At 41.6% G+C, this 18,688-nt stretch overlaps 2 protein-coding genes across 2 annotated transcripts in view; one reads left to right on the top strand and one right to left on the bottom strand.

The window, feature by feature from the left end:
* The first annotated feature begins 4,784 nt into the window (after window positions 1-4,784).
* LOC102274896 (olfactory receptor 52E8) lies at window positions 4,785-5,804 on the top strand. Its single transcript, XM_005886655.2, is given in 1 exon segment — window positions 4,785-5,804. A coding segment is annotated over 1 exon segment (1,020 nt).
* A 4,076-nt stretch (window positions 5,805-9,880) lies between these two features.
* RRM1 (ribonucleotide reductase catalytic subunit M1) overlaps window positions 9,881-18,688 on the bottom strand; it is a 40,547-nt gene continuing 31,739 nt past the window's right edge. Inside the window, exons 15-19 of the mRNA XM_005886649.3 lie at window positions 17,417-17,493; window positions 14,549-14,684; window positions 13,595-13,690; window positions 12,057-12,245; window positions 9,881-10,497 (exon numbers count right to left, since the gene is read on the bottom strand). Coding sequence (XP_005886711.2) covers window positions 10,312-10,497; window positions 12,057-12,245; window positions 13,595-13,690; window positions 14,549-14,684; window positions 17,417-17,493 — 684 coding nt within the window. The 3' untranslated portion in view covers window positions 9,881-10,311. The remainder of the gene's footprint in view (window positions 10,498-12,056; window positions 12,246-13,594; window positions 13,691-14,548; window positions 14,685-17,416; window positions 17,494-18,688) is intronic.

The following is an 18,688-nucleotide window of genomic DNA, read 5'->3' as shown; positions in this document are numbered from 1 at the left end:
TACTTTAATAAAATTAGTTATTGTCTTTGAGCCTCAGTATTAATGACTGTAAACTGGGTTAATAAATAGTATTCATCTCTTAGTGTTGCTTTGAATATTACAGATACCAAATGGAAAAGCCTTTGGAACCATGCCCGGTATGCAGTAAGTACTCAATAAATTTTAACTCATAGTATTGTTGCTGAGGCTAGGACTGCTTGGAGCCTGTCCAGTGCTATCTCATGTGTGGATGCGAAGGAAGAAGTGTGGTACAGACAGACGAGTCCAAGAAGACCTAGATTTGAGGCCTGGCTCTTCTTGCTAGGTGAGACGAAGCAAATCACTTGGAATCTCTGAGCCTTGATAGGGTTTGTTTTTCATTCATTCACTCATTTATTCATTCAACCTCAAAGAGCTACTCTAAGTTAGTAGTACATGAGAATGTTTATTAAAATTCCTTGGTGCATTATGTATTCTTGCAACACAACACTTACTGAGCAGGTACTCTGCAGTGGGCTCTATGCCGGGCACTGGGACAGAGAGGAGAGAGGAGTAAGACACGGTTGCCCCACCAGCAATATCTTCAGTCTAGTGGGGAGCCTGATCAGCAATTCAGCGATTATTGCATGATAAAGGCATGTCCAGGGCCTTGGCTTCAGGGGTGAGGAGAAAGATTGAAAGCTTGAGGACTGAATGAAGTTATGGAAGAGTTTATTTTCACCAGACAGACTTGAACTCCATATTCAAGGGATACAAAGAGGAGAAGTGGAAGATATCCTCAGGACGAAAGAGAGGAGAGGGACTTCCCTGGAGGGTCAGTGGTTAAGATTCCATGCTTACACTGCAGAGGGCTTGGGTTCAATCCTTGATAGGGGAACTAAGATCCCACATGCTGCATGGTGCAGGAAAAAAAGAGGGAGTGGGGAGAGAAAAGAGAGACTTCTCTTTTACTGGGAATCTTACTGGGAACAGAGGAAGAGAGAAAGATGAGCGCAGTAGCCCAAGTGTGAGGAGGGGGGAGTTCAAGGAGCTCTTGTCTGCAGTGTTGATTCTCACAGTGGAGGAGCCGTGCTTCTTTCTGCAGAAAGCACACGATGTCTGGCCTCTTCATCTCAGCCCTCTTACCTGTTCCCTCCCCTACTACTCAGAACAATAAGCTTCACAGGGTGACTTAGCTGTGTTGATCTTTTGCCTCTGTGTGGTGGTTTAGTCCCTAAGTCATGTCTGACTCTTGCAGCCCCATGGACTATAGCCTGCCAGGCTCCTCTGGCCATGGGATTTTCCAGGCAGGAATACTGGAGTGGGTTGCCATTTCCTTCTCCAGGGGATCTTCCAGACCCAGGAATCGAACCCCAGTCTCGTGTACCCCAAGCAAATTCCTACATTGCAAACAGATTTTTACCAACTGAGCTATGAGGGAAGCCCACAGTCGTGTCCGACTGTTTGCAACCCCATGGACTATACAGTCCATGGAATTCTCCAGGCCTGAATACTGGAGTGGGTAGCCTTTCCCTTCTCCAGGGTATCTTCCCAACCCAGGGATCGAAGTCAGGTCTCCCGCACCGCAGGCAGGTTCTTTACCAGCTGAACCACAAGGGAAGCCCAAGAATGCCGGAGTGGGTAGCTTATCCCTTCTCCAGCAGATCTTCCCAACCCAGGAGTCAATGTGGTCTCTTGCATTGCAGGCAGATTCTTTATTGACTGAGCTATTCTTTACCGTGAAGCCTCCAAAGCAGCAGAACCTTTCGTCCTCTGGTTTCCAGAATCCCGTTTGCTCCTGGCTCTCACTCCATCTCTCTACTCTTTATGTCTCCTTCACTGACACCAGTTATTCTGTCTGTCCCTCAGGATTCTATCTCATGCCCTTAATAAAATTATCATCCCCATCTCTAGTTTCAATCCTTCATCTGAGCACTCCACTCTCATTTCCAGTTGTTGATGACTGGACATCTCTTCATTTGTGAGTTTTCACAACATCCAAATGTGTTTATTGACTGTACCTCCCAACACCCCAACCCTGTTGCTCTTTCCTCAGGTTTTAGCAGCTTCAATGTAGTCATCATAGCTGAAAAAACAAAAAGAAACCTTATGATTTTTGATTCCTCTGTCTCTCTCCACTTCCAGTTGGTTCTTAAGTCTGATTGATCTGTCTCTAGAAACATCTCTTTATCTCCTTTAAGACCTTCATTAGACAGTAAACTGATCTCCTCATCTTTCCATCTTTTCCATCCCTTCTGCCCCTCCTTGAGGAGATTGTTATTCCATCTTTCTTCTCCTGGATGCTTTAGGGCCCAGTGTCAAAGAAGCTCTTTTACTAGTTTACTTAAGCAATCTTAAGATAAAAACAGAAGAGCAAAGTACAGTTCACATGATGGAGATAGACCACCCTTGTGAAAGGGTTGTGGGCAGCCCATGCCAGCTTTTTCTCCCCCTCAAGGGACCACCCTGGGGCATTTGGGAAGAAGGAGCACGGGTCCCTGAACATCTTCTTGGCCTCTGCTCCTCCAGGTTGCATTTTCCTCCTCACCCCTTTATTCTATCACAGGTCACCTCTCACCTCCTTCGCTCACAGATTCTCAATTCCACCCCACTGGACCATCTTCAACAGAACTCCCCTAAGGATTTTTACCTCCTCCTCACAAGGGTTGTCTGGCCCAACCACAACAGAAGTCCACTTCCCCAAATCTGAGTTATTCTGTCTAAAACAATGCTCTAAGTGTTCCAGAAACACATTCCAGGGTGGGCCCTGGAATTCCAAATCCAATTCCTATATAGAGGGCTCCCTGTGAACTTCGGGATGTTTCTCTGTACTCTTCTGAGTATACAGAGGGTGGCTATAGTAACACCAGTATAAATACTGATTTTCAGAGACACTACATTCAAACCTCTAAGAAGGAAGAATGTTTCTTCCTGGCTGCTCTACAAGTTATGTTGTTATTGTTGCTTAGTCACTAAGTCATGTCTGACTCGTGACGCCATGGACTGTACCCGCCAGGCTCCTCTGTCCATGGGATTTCCCAGGGAAGAATACTGGAGTGGGTTGTCATTTCCTACTCCAGGGGATCTTCCTGACACAGGGATCAAACCCAAGTCTCTTGTGTTTCCTGCATTGGTAGGTGGATTCTTTACCACTGAGCCACCAGGGAAGCCCTACAATTTATGAGGCTTCTCTAATCTTCAAGGTTACCAGTGATAATAGTAAAATGATCAACTGCCTGGTTTGCCTGAAAACTTTCCTGGGACCCCACACGTTCAGCTCTAATGCCAGGAACACCTCAGGCACAGCAGGACAAGCTGATCATCCTGATGTTGTTAAGAGCATGCACTCCGGAGTCTGACTTCAAAGCCAGGTCTGCCATTTAACAGCTGTAGAACTAGAGTTAACCTCTCTGTGCCTCACTTTCTTTTTCAGTAAAATTAAGAAGATTGAAAAATTAATAAATGAAAGCATTTAGAACGCTACCTGAAATAAGGTAAACAGTTACCTCAGTGTTAATTCCTCTTATCATCACACCTACCACCACCAAATGGTGCTCCCTAAGATTCCCTAAGAATCTGGGTAAGATGTGGGCCCAGTACAGAATTACACATCTTTAAATATCCTAATTATACAAAAACCAGGCCAAAGCGTTGAAACTGCTGCTCTTCAGAGCCCAGCTGACTAGCTTCTTACCACCTTCTCCCTTTTCCTCATTCACCTACTCAACAAGCAATGTTCCAGCACCTCCCCTGTGCCTGTGGTGGCTCCGTGCTTGGAGCACCAGAGAACACAACAGAAGGATGCTGTTACCCCTGCTCCCCCAGAACGCACATTCTGAAAGGAAAGCAAGCATTATCCACTGGGGGCAAGCCCAGGAAAGAGGCCCCTCAGCCAGTCGAGAGGGTCTTAGGAAGAGACAAGTCTCTGTGGCCCATGCTTTGTGTCCAAGAAGACAGAAGTTCTGCTCAGCAGCTTCCTCTATCCTTGACATAGAGTGTACCCCAGGCACAAAAGGGAGACCGTCATTCCTCACCGGTGCTTCACTCCAATAAACCCCTACATGGTCCTTCCCAGGTTTCTTAGACCCAATGTGGGGGCTCCCCAGGCGGTGCTAGTGGTCAAGAACCTGCTTGCCAATCCAGGGGACCTTCCCTGGGTTGGGAAGGTCCCCTGGAGAAGGGCATGGCCACCCGCTCCAGTACTCTTGCCTAGAGAATCCCATGGATAGATGAGCCTGGTATTTTCCTCACTCCCCAAAACCCCTACTTGGTCCTTCCCAGGTTTCCTAGACCAAAGATTCTTCATATACTTTTCTTCCTCCTAATCAAGGATCTTCTTCATCCTTTTTAGTGCCTCTGGGCCATCACTCCTTTTTCTTCTCTCCTACACCATACCTACTTTCCTCTGAGCCTTTTTACTCAGCAATCGAATATCAGGAATATCACAGAAAGAGTATCTAGTTCCCAGACCAGGAGTCAAACCTGGGCCCCCTGCATTGGAAGCTCAGAGTCTTAGCCACTGGACCACCAGGGAAGTCCTGATAAACAGTATCTTGTAAGTTTATACCTCATGTACATAATCTAAGAGCTCCCTGAAGACAAAGAATGTCTTTTTCATCTTTGTAGCTCCCATTACGTCTGACACAATACCTGTCTGTTGCCCCAAAGAGTGGCCATAGATATGGCCATAGATACATGAAGAGGTGGATCTTCATCACAAACCCCTCAGGCCTCAAAATAGCAATAGAAATCGGCTTTCTTCACTGACCATTTTGTTCTAACAGTCTCTGATCCCCACTTCTGGGGCCAGCCCAGGGCCAAAGCCAATGAGTGAGGATGGAAATACCAGCACCCCCAACATTTCCTACACCAACTTCTTCCTGGTGGGCTTTCCTGGACTGTCAGAGTGGAGGCCCTTCCTGGTCCTGCCTCTTACTTTCCTCTATGTGACCATCATCTCTGCCAACGCCCTGGTCATCCACACAGTGGCAGCCCAGCAGAGCCTGCACCAGCCCATGTACGTGCTCATTGCCCTGCTCCTGGCTGTTAACATCTGTGCTGCTACAACGGTGATGCCCAAAATGCTGGAAGGCTTTGTGCATTATGCTAATCCCATATCACTGCATGGCTGCCTGGCCCAGATGTTCTTCATCTACTTCACTCTCCTTCTGGACTACAACCTCCTGCTGGCCATGGCCCTAGACCGCTATGTGGCCATCTGCCACCCACTCCGCTACAGTGATCTGATGACCTCCCATTTGCTGGGTGTGCTGGCCTTTTTCACCCTGACACGGAGCTTGGGAGTGGCAGTGCCCTTGGTGGTGCTAACCTCACGAGCTCGATTTTGCCGGACAGCAGTGATCTGACATTTCACCTGCGAGTACATTGCACTGCTGAGTATAGCTTGTGGAGACTTGACCTTCAACAACCATTTGGGGCTGGCCATGCGGTTGGCCACTGTGAGCTTTGATCTAGCCCTGCTGGGGACCTCCTACACCCGCATCATCTATGCTGCCTTCCGGATATCTTCCGGGGGAGCCCGAGCCAAGGCCTTGCACACGTGCGGCTCCCACTTACTGGTCATCCTCACCATCTACCTCTCTGGTCTCTCCACTTCCATCGTGTTCCGAGTAGCCAAGACTGTGTCTCAGGATGTCCAGAACCTCCTCAGTGCCATCTATTTGCTGCTCCCAGGAACCTTGAATCCAGTCATTTACGGGGTGAGGACCAGAGAGATCCGGCAACATATAGAAAAGATGCTCTGTGGAAAGGAAGTAGCCCGGGAAGTTAGGGAGAAGCCAGAGAGGCTGCAAAATACTAGAGTGAAAGGGAAACTGCCAGGGTGAACTTCCTCAATATGGGAGACTGGGGCTGTGACCTCTGGGAACAAGAGATAAACAGGCAGTACTGAGGGACGGGCTGGAATTTCCTGAGATTACAGGCTCAACAGCGGGTTCACTGTTGGTAAACTATTCCTTTTTGAATCCTTAGAATGCTGTTTTCAATCTAATAATAAAATTGTTTTTCCCTATTTATCGCTGTTAGTTTCATTTCTCTGTCCTCTTCTCCCTGACTCCTGAGAAAGTCCCCAGTAAATACTTGGATATATGGAGCTCCACTGGAAGTTCTATAAAGTCATGCAGATAATCATTTGCCCTGAACACACAGTTTGAAACAATACTGGACAGACCCTTCCCTGGTGCCCAATCAGTCCCAAATATGGCATAAGACTTGACATGAAGCCCAGTCTGACCAAATATCCAGGTCAGTCTTGATGCCTAGGTCCAGTCTAATGCAAGCACACAGGCTGGATTCCAGAGTTCAGGCAGTTCCAAACACAGGTGAGGCTCTGCCTGATATCCCCATCTGACACGGGCACACAGGTCAGACCTATCCCAGGTGTCCAGTCTAGCCTAAAGAGTTCAAGTCCAGCCAAGGGGCCCAGCAGTCAGAGACCACCAAACCAGGTCTTCTCTTGGGACCCAATTTCATCCAAAGGCCAGACTAGGCCTTATCTGTACTTGACCTTGACCCAAACCCATTGGTCAGGACACTCTTCCCATAGTACCCAGTGTGATTTATCTAAGTCACCCCTACTTGAAAGATCTCCATAACTGTCATCTATGGAATGGAGTGTCCTTTAGGGATGTCCCCAAAAAAGGTGTCCTGTACTGTGCAGAACCAGCTGTAAACCACCCAAGTTTTCTCTTCCTCTGTCAACTGATTATATGGAATGTCCCATGAGGCCATGGTGCAGGCTGGGAGAGAAGCAGGAGTGATGGGCATTTGGGCCACTTCTTCAGTAGATTACTTGTGCATCCAGGGCCTGCTTGAGGCCAGGCTTGTATATACAACTTCCATTTGATGATGCTATGTAATGCTACTACACATGCCAACTTTAGGTTTTGTGGGCAGATAATACCCAGTTCATGATAGCAGTTCAGGCTGCATAGGAACTTGATGGTCTTTAGTTAAGCAGTCTTGAGGCACAGCAAGTAGCAGCCAAAAGCTGTCTCTCTCAAGGGATCGAAAGAGGATGGTTACTGATATTTGAGTAGGTTGCATGACAGGTTGGACATGTTGCAGAGCCTTCTTTGTTCTGGGCCCCACTCAAAACTAGCAGCTTTTAGGGTCATACAGTAAATGGGTCAAAATAACACACCCAAATGAGGAGTATGTTACCATTTTGTCTCCAAAGTCCATAGAGGACCACTAGGCTTTATGCCTCTTTTGATTGTAAGAGGAGTCAGAACAATTTATCCCTTACCATGGAAAGAATACCTCAACATGCCTCATATCAGTGACCCCTAGAAATTTCACTGATAGAGGTGCCTTAATTTTTGTCAGACTTATTACTCTGATACACAAACGTCGTACTGGTAAGTCTATAGTAGCTGCTTCTTTTCGCTCACTAGGTCCAACCTGTACCTCAATGTAATGGAGCAGTGTGATGTACCGTGGAAAGGAAAAGTGATCAAGATGAACTATTAATTACGATACTGGGCTGGAGAGCTGATATATCCCTGAAGCAGAACACATACACGGTAACCCAGACCCTTGCCCCTTGTATTTGATTAGGAATATCCAGTGATGGTATTCTGCATCTCTATTGCCACATCACCCCATGGGCTATCAGAGCTCTCTTCACTACTGAGAAGTCATGCTTAAATCTCATCAAATTAGATAACCAATTCAGGAAATTCATCTTCATTCCAATAGAACCATTTTCAGTACCAAAAACTTTATTAGTCAGGGCTCTCATTCTCCAGAGAAAATAAGGTGTGTGTGTATATATATACACACACATATACTATCTTATCTATATATTCCCTTAACCCTTGAACAATGCAAGGATTTGTTCTAGGACATACCAAGGATATGAAAATCCATGGATGTTCAAGTCCCATGATACATCCATGGTTCCACATCCAGATTCAACCAAACACAGATTGTACAGAACTGTCATATTTACTGAAGAAATCCAAATATAAGTGGGCTCATGCACTTAAAACTCATGCTGTTCAATGGTCAACCATTATCTCTCCCCCTTCTCTATATATACACATATATAAAACTATGGAACTGGGAAATCCAAAATTGGCAGAGTAAGCCACCAGGATGGGGACCCAGAGAAGAGCAGATATTGTAGATCAGTCCAATGGCAGTCTGGAGGCAGAAGTCCTTCTTTCTCAGAGGACCACAGTCTTCTTCCTCTTAAGGACTTTAACTGATTGGATGAGGCTACCCACATTTTGGAGGATGATCTGATTTACTCAAAGTCAATAAATTTAAATGCTAATTTCATCTAAAGAAATACCTTCATAGATCTATTTAGTGTTTGATCAAATATCTAGATACTATGGCCTAGCCAGTTGACACATAAAATCAACCATCACATTGCTTAGGCTCAGAGCAAGCCTGGAGAAGTATGAGAGTGTCCTAGCACAGAGCCAATCTGCAAAGACCTAGGAAAGCTATCAGAACATTAACTGAACATACTCTGAAGAGCAGACTTCACTGCAAAAACATTTTGGAAATGTCTCAGAATGTTTCAACAACAAATATCACAAGCATTATAAAGAAACAAGAAAACATTCAAAGGTACAAGATAAACTGACAAAAACCGCTCCAGAGAAACTCAGCCATCAGACTTTCTAGACAGACATTAAAACAACTGTCTTAAACATAACCAAAGAGCTAAAGGCAAACAATGTAGTAACAAAGATTTTGTAGTAACAAAATCAGACTATCAACAAAGACATAGAAATAAAAGGAACCAGACATTCTAGAGCTGGAAAGAGCAATAAGTGAAATGAAAATTTCACTAGAGGGGCTCAACAGCAAAGTTGAGGAAGAAGAAAGAATAAATGAACTGGAACATAAGACAACTAAGATTAGAGGAAAAAATAGGATGAAGAAAAGTGAACAAAGCCTAAAGGACCCGTTGAGACACTAATAATGTGGACTGACAAATGCAACATAGACATCCCAGAAGGAAAAGAGGGAAAGCAGCAAAATCATTATCTGAAGTAATAATGGCTGAAAACTTCCCCAATTTAACAAAAGATGTGAATCTACTATACCAAGCAGCTCAATAAACCCTAGTTAGGATAAATTCAGGGACCCACACCAAGACACATTATAATCAAACTGTCAAAAGTCATTAGTACAGTTAGACAGAAGATTACCAGATATTCCAAGCACTGAACTTCTAGTACATACCCAAAAGAACTGAAAGCAGGAATTCAAACAGACTACTTGTGCATCAGTGTTAACAGCAGCATTATTCACAATAGGCAAAAGGTGGAAACAACCCAAATGTCCATTAAGGGATGAATGGATAAACAAAATGGGGTATATATATATATGTGTGTGTATATACATATATATATACACAATGAGGTATTACTCATCCTTAAAAAGATATGAAATTCTGACATGTGATACATAAATGAACCTTGAAAACATTATGCTAAGTGAAATAAGCCAGAGAGAAAAGGACACATATTAAGATCCCTTCTACTTGAGATACCTAGAATAAGCAAATTTAGAGATAGAAAGTAGAATAGAAGTTACCAGGCAATGACAGGAGAAGGGGATCAGGAATTCATTGTTTTATATATAAACTTTCTGTTTGGGACGATGAAAAAGTTCTGGAAATAGTGGTGATGGCTGTACTTTGTATATGTACTTAATGTCACTAAATTGTATACTTTAAAATGGGTAAAATGGTAACATTTAGTTATGTTTATTTTACCACAGTTTTTTAAAAAGAGGAAAAAGGCACATATTAAAATCAGAATTCTATACGGTGTCTAAGTAATTTGTCTTAAAATTTCTTCCCTGAACTCTCAAAGAACAAAAAATGCTTTTACAAATTTGACCTTTGAAAGAAAATAAGTGACAAAATTAGTCTCACACAGTCATTTAGAAATGTTTATTATCTTTATTTCAGAATGACCTATTTAGACCACACCCAATAAAGGCCCCATCAGCACTTCTCACAGGTTATGACTCATTTTGTTTCTATGCACACACCAAACTTTCCTTACCAAAATGGAAGTCACCAGAAAAGGGGTGCCAGATGGGTGATAAAAACCCTACTTAATCACTCCCTATTTGCAAAATGACTTCTTTTGCATTTCTAAAACATCTAGTTTGATTCCCAATATATCAATTAAAAAAAATCATTACTTTCACACTTATACAGAAACAGTACTTTAAACCAGTTGATCTTTTTGCTGCAAAAAGGTCCAGCAAAGCCTTACCACTTCAAGCAAACCTACTGCACCTATCTAAGCTCAAGAAGTAGTTTGGCTACTGAGGAAGTGCTGGTCTCTTCTAAGCCCTTCCTCAGGACCCACACATCAGACATTCATCTCTGTTCTCCAAAGAGCACACCATGGCTGCTGTGTTCCTCTCCTTCTCTTCTTCTTTCGATACCTTTTCCTTATCTTTCAGCTTTTCTTTATTTAGAGTGAACTGGATTGGATTAGCGGCTGGTCTTGTCCTTAAATAATACATCCCAGTCTTCAAACCCTGAAAGGGAAGTAAGTACAACTAATTAGGAGAAGCTGTGAGAACATTAAACATTCAAGACCAATGTTTAAAATACATTTTCATAGACCAGGTCAAACTGCTTTCTAAATCTGGAATTATATCTCCTCTAGGAAGCCCCAGCTGTTTTTTTATTTGGGCTTCCCTGGTGGCTCAGCTGGTAAAGAATCCGCTTGCAATGCGGGAGACCTGGTTCGATCCCCAGGTTGGGGAGATCCCCTGGAGAAGGGAAAGGCTACCCACTCCAGTATTCTTGCCTGGAGAATTCCATGGACAAAGGAGCCTGCTGGGCTGCAGTCCATGAGGTCACAAAGAGTCGGACACAACTGAGTGACCAGGCAGAACACACACACAGCACAGGAAGCCCTCTCAAAAACACTGAGAGAGAGAGAAGGAGACAGACAGTACCCGCTACCCTTTTCACCACTAAAACAAGCTTATCATTTTCAAAATGTCAAATATTTTTGTTCTCTAGTCTTTTTTTGTTTGTTTACGTGCACGACTTCCAAGAGTTCCTAAGAAAACATGTCTGCTTTAGATTATAACTATTTAGAGGTCTAGACCATTTCTCTGTATAAGTACAGATGACAACTATTTCATGGTTAAGAACCATCACCTTCTATTCAGTACCCCTAGTCCTGGAACACAGTACAAGTTCAATAAAAGTTTGTTAAATAAAAGGATAAAATTATAATTCTATATAAATACCTAGAACATTGTTAGGGAATAAGAATACATTATAGGGACTTCCCTGATGGTTCAGGGTTAAGACTCTGCCTCACAATGCAGGAGACGTGGGTTTGACCCCTGGTTCAGGAACTAAGATCCTACATGCTGCAGAGCAACTAAGCCTGCACCACAACTACTGAGCCCGCACGCTCCAGAGTCCAAGCACCACAACTAGAGGGTCTGCGGTCTGCGTGCCCCAACAAAAAAGAACCTGTGTCACAACTAAGGACTGATGCAAGTCAAATAAATAAAAATAAATACTCTTTTTTTTAAAAAAAGAACACATCATAGACTCACAGGTCTTTACAGTTGGCAGTGACTAGCTAAATGATTGGCTTTTATTCTGTTTTAAAGCTGGGAAACAATGGGTATTTTTGAATAGGTGGTTGATGTATAGTTTTATTTTAGGAATGGTAGCAGGACACAAGCTGGCCTAGAGTAAAGATACCAGAAGCAAAGAGATCAGGTAAGAACTTAAGAATAAAGGTGGTGGCGGCGATGGAATAGAAAGAAAGGCATTCAAGAAACAGTACAAACGAACAACCAACAGCACACGGTGAATGACTACATGGGAAGTAAAGGAAGGATCATAGGTAACGCCTATGAGCCTACAAGCTTCGAATAAAATAATCCCACCCAAAATAAGAAAATTCAAAGTGAGAGCTTAATCTAGTATAAATCCACATGTTAGTTTTAACATATTGGACTTAAAGTGAAAGAACTTCCAGGTGGCAATATTTAATAGGTAGCTAGAAAATAAAACTCTGTTCCAATTCTAAAGTATTCTAAGTTGGTTGACTTCCTCCACCAACCTGTTTCCAGCCGTAGAAGTGCATACTAGTGAGTTTGCCATAGTTAGGCTCAGCAATATGTATGTTCAAAGACTGGCTTTGATCAATGAAAGCGCCTCTCTCAGCGGCCATCTTGAGCACGGTTTTCTGAGAGATTTCCCACACAGTCTTATAAAGCTGCTTCAGGTCATCAGGAATTTCTGGTATGCTCTGAAGAAGGTAAAGCAGATGCTATTGTACTCTGGTTGAAGAAAGCAGTATAATTAATAGAATGATGCCCCAGGGTCTGGCTGTGATTCTACTTCCAGTCAGATCTGATCCTAGCCATTCCATTTAATACAGTATGATCCTTATCAAGTTTCCTAAGACTACTCACTTCCAGCTTATAAAGTCTAATAAAACCCCATCTAACCAACAAAATATCAATCTGGTGGTAGTTATGTAAGATTCATTTTTAATTGGTTAATGGCCAAAACATTCACTGTTTTAGAGGCACTTAATAAAGAAAGGTGGAGAAGGCAATGGCAGCCCACTCCAGTACTCTTGCCTGGAAAATCCCATGGATGGAGGAGCCTGCTAGGCTTCAGTCCATGGGGTCGCTAAGTCGGACATGACTGAGAGACTTCACTTTCACTTTTCACTTTCATGCACTGGAGAAGGAAATGGCAACCCACTCCAGTGTTCTTGCCTGGAGAATCCCAGGGACGGCGGAGCCTGGTAGGCTGCCGTCTATGGGGTCGCACAGAGTCGGACACGACTGACGTGACTTAGCAGCAGCAATAAAGGAAGGCCAGATCAAAGCTAAGCAATAAAAGACCCTTGAGTTTTGCAGAAAATATAAAAATTCAGGGCTGTAACTCACAGAAACATGACCCAAGGAAGCAATGACACAAAAACCTTTTAAATATGGTAGGACTCCACAAACTCCACTCGAAGTCAATAGAAATAAGGCTTTCTTATTTCTTAGGTCTAGGGTTAGCGTGCATCAAAACATAGACTGGCTAATGCTACAGTTTCTATCAGCAAATACAGAAATGTTACAGGAATCTTTATCTGTGTTGCTGAGCAGACCAATATCTAATAAGTGGCCTCTATCTACAAATAAATGCTTCTTGATTCTCAATTGCACATATTTTATTGTTAAACACTATTTGTGGCTCTGACTTTTGAACTATCAGTCTTCAATCTCCATCAAACTTTTTAATTAAGTTTGACTCTAATTTCAGGCTTTACATCACTGGTCTCCAAACTCTGATGCACTTTGGAATTATCTAGAGAGTCTTTAAAAAATGCTGATGCCTGAACTCTCATTCCCAGACATTTAATTGGTATGGAAACAATCTAAGCTTCAGCTTTAATAGCTCTTTAATGTATTCTAACATGCAGAGAAGTTGGGAACCATTGTTTTATAGTGCTGCACAAACAAGAGGGTAAGGCCTGGATATATGACCAGAGTGAACAGCCATTCTTTCTCTGTATTGCCTGGGATAATCGAGAAGGTACCAATGTTCAACTTAGCTCCTGAAGAGCACACTTTGTTTTTTTTGGTCATTCTGTACCTGGATGGACCCATTGCATGCAATAATCTGATTTTTCATCTCTTCATTCCACAAGCCCCGCTCAGTAAGATCTTTCAGTAAGTGAGGATTTACAATCTGAAAGGAAAAGGAGGAAAAATGTGAAAGAATAAACAACAACAGGGCCTGAAGAGGATTACACACTTGGAGTTTAACATTAGATTGCTTGGTAAATTCTATTTTTTATGAAACTGAGTGACATATCCCATCACATGAAATATTCCTCTAAAATCCTGATACCTGTTATTCAAAACATAACATACAGTACTGCAAAAGTGAAAGGAGCTAACTGCCTAAGCTGGGTATGTAGAATGATTCTTTTCTTGTTTTAAGTATGGACACAATAAATACTTGAGAAAATTATAAATGTACCCAACCCAAACCTTACAGAAATTTACTTCAGAATATCTGTAAATTCACAAATAAATATCTGTTAAATTAGTGGTTCTCAACCTGCACACAAGAATTACTTGGGAACCCTAAAAAAAAAAAAAATAAAGTGGTCCTTCCAATCACAAATTCCTAGTTTGTAACCAAGGCTGAGAACCACTATCTTAAAAGATACTTCTATACATCTGGAGTATCATCAACTTAAGCATTTGAGGCTATAGTATATGTGTTATAGTTTAGCACACGTAGTAAAGCGTAGTATATGACATATACTACATGATTAAAGAATGGTTACACATTACATGAACTCTAATATCAACAAACTGCTTTCATACTCAACCCTCAATCCTTCATTCTTCTGATAGATATTTATAAAATGTCTATTATATGCTGAAATAACATAAATAACATTAGAGATGACAGCTCACTTTATCAAAACTTTGCCCCCATTCTAAGATAGAGGGGCATCTTAAATATGAGTAGCATTTACTCCTAACATCAGGCTTCTAAAAGACTTTCCAGTACGTCTGGTTGTAATCTTCTCACCTGAAATTCTCCTGACAAGACTCTGCGAGTGTAGATGTTACTGGTATAAGGTTCAATTGACTCATTATTTCCCAATATCTGAGCAGTTGAAGCAGTAGGCATCGGGGCAATAAGTAAACTGTTTCTTACACCATACCTGAAGAAAAGGAGATTATTAGGTGCTGGTCCTTATGCTACTATCTGTCAGGAAGACAGCTACTTTAATCAACGTAGTAAAGCAGTTGCTGTAAATACCATACATGCACCACACTCACATGCTGACATTTGCATTTAACCCCTAGAGGGATGCAACTCTACAGTATGCCCTTTTCCTAAATGAATGATTGATTCCTAAACAGAATTAGCACAACTTTTACTGCTGACAACCTTTATCATGCCATGACTTATGCCACTTAAGAATCACAGCACTTGATACACCATCTTGCCCAAGGAAACACTCAAATGGCTGTTGGAGAGTCCCCACCTGTTACAGGTACACTCATTTAACCCTCACTCTTTTCTAAGAGACTATGTGATCACTGTGCTAGGCTCTTTAAGGAAACTTAATGATGTGAAAGGTGGTAAGACCCAAACGTCTATCACCACAACTCTTCATTATACTGAATAAGATAATGAATAGAGAAAATGACGCTCAAAGTATAATATTCCTGACTTCCTCTATCACCTCGTTAATTAAAGTTCCTAGAAGAATGCTAACCTCTTGACTCCGTTCAGTGCCAAAGAGAATGCTTAAAAATGTAGTATCTGAGCTCTGAAAATCTTCAAACTGTGCTAAGCACATCTTTCAAAGCTCAGCCTAGGGAATTCCCTGGTGGTCCAGTGGTTAAGAATCTGTCTTCCAATGCAGGAGATGTGGGTTTGATCTCTGGTTGAGAAACTAAGATCCTACATGCCTCAGGGCAACTCAGCCCACGTGCCTCAATGAAGAACCAGCACAGCCAAAATAAACAATAATAGTAGTAATAAAATAGTAATAATAAAAACCTTAGCTGAAGAGATACCTATGCTAAAACATCTTTCCTGATCAGGCAGACAACACTAAGTAAAAATGTCAAATACAAGTATGTGCATTGCAAATATTTTTTATGACCTGTACCTTTACGTATATTTTATTTGTGTACATGTCTCACCTTACTTAGTTTCTCGAGCACAAAGAGCTTGCCTTTGCTGCATTCCATACCTCTAGATTCATACAGTACTTAGCACCAAGCCTCATATCCTAATGGAGTGTATACAACTGAAATTTCAACTTCTCTACGTCACTTTCACCAGGGCTTCCCTGGTGGCTCAGATGGTAAAGCGTCTGCCTGCAATGTGGGAGACCAGGGTTCAATCCCTGGGTCAGGAATATCCCTGGAGAAGGAAATGGCAACACACTCCAGTACTCTCGCCTGGAAAATTCCATGGACGGAGGAGCCTGGTAGGCTACAGTCCACAGGGGTCGCAAAGAGTCGGACACGACTGAGCTAATTCACTTTCACTTTCATGTCACTTTCTAGTTGTGAGGCATCAAGTAAACCACCAACTAGCTCCATGTCTACTCCCTCAGTAAAGTGGACAGTGGTTTCTTGTCCACAGATAAGAAAATGTTTTGAAAAGTCACATACATCCAAACTATGGAATCATCTGTAATCACTAAAAACATTAAATAGATTTGCATGTACTAAAAGAGAAAGATCTCCAAAATAAATCACTAAATAAAAAGTCTCAGAATATGTCAAGTTTGATCACATCTGCAAATGAACTGAAAAAGGTCTAGAAAAATATACACCATTCATGTTGGTGATCTCTGAGAAAAGAAATAAGTTGTTTTTTTGTTTGTTTTGTAGGACAAGTGGTTGGTAGAAGAGGTATAAAAAAGGGCTTTTACTTTCTATTTTGTTTCTGTACTTGAACTTTATTAACAATGAATGTGTATTTATGTTGAAATTTTTATTTTAATTTTGAAACTTTAAAAAGTTATACATAAAAGACATTTAAACTACAGTATTTTGAGAAAAAAACAAAGTAAAAATAGAGTTCAGGGGCATTTTTTAAAAAATTGAATTTGCATGTAAATACACATATATATACAAAACCAGAAGAAAGTCTGAGGATGACAGACAAAAAAATACAAACAGGTGGTATTGGGGTAATTTTCATTTTACTCCCTTTTCACTTGTATGTTTTTCTAAATTGTCTAACATATATTATTTGAGCAATGAAACAATCTGAAGGTAAACAGCTATATTTAAAGAGCATTTAAAGCTACTGCTTCCTTCTGCAAACATTAAACACTATGTATATTCATCAACCTGGACGTGTCAGACAGTCATGATAGAAAGCAAAAGCAACCTGTTTCATTATTGACTCAGAAAAACATTCTGCCTGCACTCAAATTTCTTATGTTTATTACTTGAAAAGGCCTACAGACTCAATTTTTACATTTTTCTCTCCAACAGTTTAATATATTAAACCCTCCAAAAGCTCTTTAAATTCCCTAATGTAGTCCTATGATAATCAATTCAGTGAAAGCCATTTATGGGCCCAATGTAATTAAGCAATAAATAAAAGTGGAAAACATTTAAAAAGCAAACACACTTGGAAATATGAATGCTTAATGAGAAAAAGAATTACCCGTTCTTGCTAGTTAAGCCCTAAAACAACATCAACTAATAATACCTACCAGGTACTAAAATGTTTTCATTGCAGACTACTGTACATATATTGTCCTAGGAAGTATTTTCACAATAACAGTTCTATAGATAGGTCCTTTTAGTCCCATTTAAAAGAGAAAAAGATGAATTTCAGAAGATAAAATAACATACCTAAGTTTGAAAGAGCCAGGATGAAAACCTGAACCCAAAGCTACTTTACATCTCTACTTACTTTGCAATCTTCTCCTTGAGAAGGTTCCAGTCCCACAGGTCTGTAGGAGTAACATTCCACATATCATACTGAAGGATCTAAGGAACAAACAACCCAAATTGATGATAAATCATTCAATGACCATCTGAAACTATGATAAAAACCAAGCAAATGACTAACTGCCATGTCCCCATATCCCAACAAATGCTGTCATGTAAGGAGTATAAGGCCCAGAGATTTTCCTAGACAAACTGCTATGTAGTCATATTGATTCAAAGCAGGCTGACTAAGGCTTACCTCTTCCCCTTATCCCTGCTGAGTCCTCTCAGAAGACCCATATCATCTCTACAAACCAGGAAATTTTAACAAATGAAAGCATGTTGCTGAAATGTATTCTCTTTTTGTACAATAAAAGAATTACTCTACCCTCTACCTTCATCTTTCTTTACAGCCTTGATCTATCCTATCTCTAAATATTATCTACTTAGCTAATTAACACCTATTTTCAAACAATGTAGAGTTCCTAAATATCAATAGGAACTGTGAGAACTAAATCTAACATCTTATTTTACAGGGAAGAGAATCATCCTACTGGGGATAAAGGCAGTGTGATGGCAGAATGCTAGGACAGCACTCAGATTCCCACCTCCTGGGGTATAGGCCCTCAAACTCTCCTCCTCTTCAGTATACACAGGACCTGGAAACACGATGGATGTCACTCACACAATTGTGACAAATGTGAAGGGTTTCTGCAGATGCAATTAAGGTTGAGAATCAGTTTAATTTTTTAGCAAAAAGGGAGATTATCCTGGGTGGCCCTGACCTGACAAATGAAAATGCCCAAATTGGTGACTGGACTGGGCTCTTGAAATGAGGGACTCTCCCTCCTACTGGCTTTGAAGCATCAAGATGCCATGAGCTCTAGAACTGCAAGGAAATGAACAACCAGGAGGGGTTGGAGAACTGTGCCTGAGATGAGATCACAGCTTCTACTGACATCTTGACTTTGAGAGACCCAGAGATTAAGCTAACCCAAGTCTGCACTCCTTACCCATGGAAATTGATACTGAATGTACGTTGTTTTAATCTGCTAAGTTTAGGTATAGAAAACTAATACCTGGGAGTTCCCTGGTGATCTAGTAGTTAAGATTCAGTGTTTTCACTACTGTGGGCTCAGGATCCCTGCTCAGGGAACTAAGATCCTGCAAGCCATGCAAGGTACCACTCCCTTTCCCCACCCATCCAAAAAGAAAAATAAAACTAACTCAGCAGTCTTCCTATGTCTTTTAGCAA

Source organism: Bos mutus, chromosome 15 (genome assembly GCF_027580195.1).
Source record: "Bos mutus isolate GX-2022 chromosome 15, NWIPB_WYAK_1.1, whole genome shotgun sequence".
Lineage (NCBI taxonomy): Eukaryota > Metazoa > Chordata > Mammalia > Artiodactyla > Bovidae > Bos > Bos mutus.
Note: the sequence above shows the minus strand (reverse complement) of the source record. Positions and strands in the feature narration are given on the sequence as shown.